Source organism: Myotis davidii, unplaced genomic scaffold (assembly GCF_000327345.1).
Source record: "Myotis davidii unplaced genomic scaffold, ASM32734v1 scaffold955, whole genome shotgun sequence".
Lineage (NCBI taxonomy): Eukaryota > Metazoa > Chordata > Mammalia > Chiroptera > Vespertilionidae > Myotis > Myotis davidii.
In genome coordinates this window covers 120,999-126,022 of record NW_006287066.1, presented here as the reverse complement: position 1 = coordinate 126,022, position 5,024 = coordinate 120,999, and the positions used below count along the sequence as shown (strand labels likewise).

The following is a 5,024-nucleotide window of genomic DNA, read 5'->3' as shown; positions in this document are numbered from 1 at the left end:
CTTTCCCTCTGAGCAAAGGGAAGCGCTCACTAGAAGACCCTGCAGTAAGTAAAAGTACAGTGATATGACAAGGGTCACTTAGAATAACTTTCTATTTGTCAAACAGAACAAGAGTCGCATGTTCCGGGTACAGTTCAGTGGAGAGTCCAAGCAGCAGGCGCTGGAGCACTGCGGCAGCTGTGTGCAGAGCCTGGCCCAGTACATAACCGTGCAGGTGCCCGACGGGAACAGCCGGGATCCTGGCCCACTGAGAGCAGGTGGAAGCGGCGGGGAGGGCTGTATGCCAAGCATCCCGCTGCAGCACCCAGTAAGTAGGCGGGTGTTGGCTGTACAAGAAACTTGGCAGGTCATACTCTCTGGGGGCCAGAATGACAGTGGAATTTGTCAAATCCATCAGGTTTGCAGGTTAAAAAATATCTAATGTTGAGTGACATTTAAATCGAAGGTTGATTTTTCATTGTAGCTTCCTATAATCCTAGCAATTAGACTGGGAGGGGTCCCAGCTGCATTCTGGGTGTTACTCTGGAACACTGGTAATCAGAGTGTGGTCCATAGATCCCTCCCTGAGACCTTTCGGGAATCCACAAAGTCCAAGTTATTTTTGTAATAATATTAAGACATTATTTGCCCTTTTCACTTTGTCGGTATTTACATTCATGGGACACAAGTATTGTGAGCAAAACTGTGGTCACCTTAGCACAAATCCAGGCAGTGGTACCTAACTGCACCACATTCTCTCCCATCACTGGCAGTGAGAACACGCACAGAGGGGTGCATCCTAAAGCACAACACTGTTTCAAGGGACAGCACTTGTGTGACTGTGCAGGGAGTAAACTAGCCTTTCTTAGGGGAACACCATTGCTGGGTATATGGTGGACATTTTCTCAAAAATGATTAGAGTGAGCCTGTCATTTCAGGAAAACAATTGATTGTATTTATTAACAATGATAAAATAAGCTTTTCAGGTGAAAATTCGAGTTTTGGATAACTTAGGCATTTGAGCTTCACAGCTCCTAACCCAGAAGACATTTTTGTTGTTGTTATTAATGGGATTTCTTTTTATAATTGCATGACAAAGTACTTCAACATTTGGAAGATCTGTACAGTTCAGTGAACCAATATTTTCCAAATGACCAAATGCATATAGTGCTAAAAAATCACGCATGGGTAAAGGATCTATTCAAAGTGCAAGATAGATCAGTGGGTTTTAGTATAACAGAACTCATGGCTGTGATTTCAGACTGTATGTTGCAACTACTAGTAACCTTTAAGAAACTATCACTTGTTGAATTTTAGTGTCATATTAAAGAATGTCCACAATTATCTGAAAAGGCTATTTTAAAACATGTCTGCCTTTTCCATCTACCTATCTATGTGAAGCCAGATTTTCTTCATGTACTTCAACCAAAGACACATGTGTCAGCAGACTGAAAGCAGACGTAGGCAGGTCCAGCTGTCTTCCAGAGCTAGACATTAATGAGGCTTGCAAAAATCATTAGTTTTGTTTTAGGAAATAGTTTTTTCATTTAAATGTTTTTAATATTAACAAACAATGCATTCATTATTTTTAAACAAGTTAATCAATATTTAAAATTGTTTTCATTGCTGACATAAACATTAGATGTAACTCAAACAAAAGCTGTTTGAGGGCCTGATTTTACTAGTAAGTGTGTAAAGCGATCTTGTGATCGAAAGCTTGAGCATCGCTGTTACAGACTTTCTCTCTGGAGAACACAGTCCCAGATGCTGTTGGAATAAGATCTACCTCTATTCTAGGGATGAAATTTCAGCTTCAAGCTTGGTTTTTTTCTTACTTTGAGAAATAATTTTGCAAACATGGCTTTCCAAAACTTTATCCTGTTAGTTCCCCCTTAGACTCACTGGACTGAAACAATTCATTTCTGCTGGTTTATCACTAAATCCTTATCATTCATGATTTATCTAGGGTGAACACTTGTCAGCCTTTTCTTTAAGGACGTGCTGTATGACTTCCTCTCAGATATGTACTTTACTGAGTCAGATTTTGGTTTTAGAATTCTTTCCCTTTATTTGTTTCTGCATAATCTTTTCTGTGATGTTGTCAATGCTAAAACTGCTTTTCTCACAAACTGTGAATCTAGTTTCAAACATTGTGCCTCATCAGCTCCTGTTGTGTTAAGAATCCCCTCCCTACAAGTAGGATGGAGTGGTTTGTTATAAGGTGATTTATTACTTATGATCCCTTGCCCTTTAAATAGATTTCCTTTTGTGTCAATAGATTTCATTGACCAGTCATTAGAGTCAGATTACAGTACCAAGTGCATGGGCTATAACTGGAACCAAATAGGGTCCCAGAATTTGGGAACTAGGTCTGGAATGCCTTATAAAAGTGATGAAAACAAATCAGGCTACACAATTATACTATCTAATAAAAGAGTAATATGCAAATTAACCATCACTCCATGACAAAGATGGCAGCGCCCAAAGCGGCCGGGGCAGGATGCTGGTGCTGTCGCCCTGGTAACATGAGCCCAGCGTCTGCGCCCTGGCTGTGCAGAGGGAGAGGAGGGGCCTCTGGCCAGAGGCCGGGGTGAGGGACGCTGGCATTGTTGCAGGCCGGGCTGAGGAACCGACCCCCTCCCTCGTACATGAATTTCATGCACCGGGCCTCTGGTCTGAATCCTCTCTAATAAAAGAGAAACATGGTAATTGGCGTACGACCGCTACCCTTCCCATTGGCTAATCAGCGAGATATGCAAATTAACTGTCAGCCAAGATGGCTGCCGGTAGCCAGGCAACTTGAAACTAACATGAGGCTTGCTTGCTTCAGTGATGGAGGAAACCAACGTTCCCCACGTGCCTTGCAGGCCTCTGAGCCTGCAGTTTGAAACATTTTAACAAATATAGAAGTTAAACAAAACCCCAGAAACCAGCTTTCAGCGAGCTGGGATCTCAGAGCTGGAGTCAGAGCTGGAGTTATACATTGTTTTGATTACCTACTTTCAGCAGCAGAGGCCTAAGAGCTGGATCCTCAGAGCTAAAGCTGGCCCAGAATTAAACAAAAAAAAGGAGCGGTTGGGAGCTTCCGTCACCCGCCAGCCTGAAAACAGCCCTCAGCCCCTCACCCAGACTGGCCAGGCACCCCAGTGGGGACCCCCACCCTGAAGGGTGTGTGACCAGCTGCAAACAGCCATCATCCCCTCACCCAGGCTTGCCAGGCACCCCAGTGCGGACCCCCACCCTGATCCAGGACACCCTTCAGGGCAAACCAGCCGGCCCCCACCCGTGCACCAGGCCTCTACCCTATATAGTAAAAAGGTAATATGCCTCCCAGCACCAGGATCAGCGGAGCCGCGAGACCTCCCAGCACCGGGATCAGCGCGACAGGGGGCAACGCCCAATATCCCTGATCACCCTGCGGCTCTGTGTGTGACAGGGGGGGGGGCCACAACTTCCCTATCGGCCCTGCTCTGTTTGTGACAGGGGAAGGCGCCCCAACCTCCTGATCAGCCCTGCTCTGTGCCTGATACGGGGGAGCTCCCCAACCACTGATCGCCCTGCGGCTCTGTGTGACAGGGTGCGGCACCCCAACCCCGTGATCAGCCCTGCTCTGTGCGTGACAGGGGGTGGCACCACAACCTCCCCATCGACCCTGCCTTGAGTGTGACAGGGGGCGGGGCCCCAACCCCCCAATCTGCCCTACCCTGAGCGTGAGTGGGGGTGGCATTGCAACCTCCCGATCCGCCCTGCTCTGTGCATGACAGGGGGTGGCGCCCCAACTCCAGAATCGGCCCTGCTCTGAGCCCGACCAGGGCCTGCACCTAGGGATTGGGCCTGCCCTCTGCCACCCAGGAGCAGGCCTAAGCCAGCAGGGCATTATCTCCCGAGGGGTCCCAGACTGCGAGAGGGCACAGGCCAGGCTGAGGGACCCCCCTTCCCCCTGAGTGCACAAATTTTTGTGCACCGGGCCTCTAGTATAAAGACAAAAGCATCACTGTAACATGCAGTGACAGAAGCAGACTGGGCTGTGAGCCGCAGCAGCAGGAGACTCCAGGGCTCGGATTTTAAAGGCTGGTCCAAATATCTAGGTAGAAACATCCCCAAAGTGGCTGGAACCATTTCGTGTATTTCCTCAATTCTCTATTCGGGGACCTCTGAGCTGTCATTTGGTGATTTGAGTAGATGACAGTACGATGCTGTGCAATGACTATAGGGTTTTTTTTGTTTTGTTTTTTTAATTTTTTATTACAAAGGGTATTACATATGTGTCCATTTTTCCCCCCCGCCCTAGACAGTCCCCTAGCCTCCCCTATCCCCCAGTGTCTTATGAATGACTATAGGTTTTGAAATAAAAATGAATCTAGGTATGAATCATAGCTGCGTGATCTGATCTCATGTAAGTCACTGAACCTCATCTCTAAAATGGGAGAGTTGAAACGCTCTATCTATAGAAAGCACCTAGTATGCTACCTGTCAGTATCTAAACATTTCCATGATTACTATTATTGTTAGTACTCTTCCCTTTCACATCTGCCTTCCTCTGTATATGAACACATTAGCATCCTGGTCAGTTACCAAGGGTCAGCACTGAGTCAACAGGGTCGTGGTAAGATAGTCAGCTGCAGAGAAGGCAAGAGAAAGCCACAGGTCACTTCAACAGAGTGCAGATCCTTGTAGCTTGCCTAAAGATGCCTGATTCATTGAGTCCCTTCACTTTTTGTTCCATTTTGATTTTAGTGATCTTTAGTTTCTATTTGTTTTTTCCTTCCTCTCTGTTCCTCCAAAGTTCTTGATGCTTCCAGATCTACTTTCCTACTAACACCTACCAACTAGCAACAGGAAACAAAATTTGGCACCTCTGACTTCTGGCAGCCAGAACATGCTGGTGATTGGCAGAGGTACCTTCCAGAGAGGTTCTTGCTTTCTCTATGACAGCACCAGCTCACACCTGCAGTGGGAACACTTGTCTGGAGATGAGCACTGCAACAGCCACAGGATCCAGAGCCAGACCTGTGGCTAGGAGGTTGGAGTGGAGGGGCTTGCGT

General features: G+C 46.8%; 1 protein-coding gene across 1 annotated transcript in view; it reads left to right on the top strand.

Annotated features, from left to right (window-relative positions):
- Positions 1 to 115: 115 nt before the first annotated feature.
- Positions 116 to 5,024, top strand: part of REC114 (REC114 meiotic recombination protein) — a 10,590-nt gene continuing 5,681 nt past the window's right edge. Inside the window, exon 1 of the mRNA XM_015560786.1 lies at positions 116 to 307. Coding sequence (XP_015416272.1) covers positions 119 to 307 — 189 coding nt within the window. The 5' untranslated portion in view covers positions 116 to 118. The remainder of the gene's footprint in view (positions 308 to 5,024) is intronic.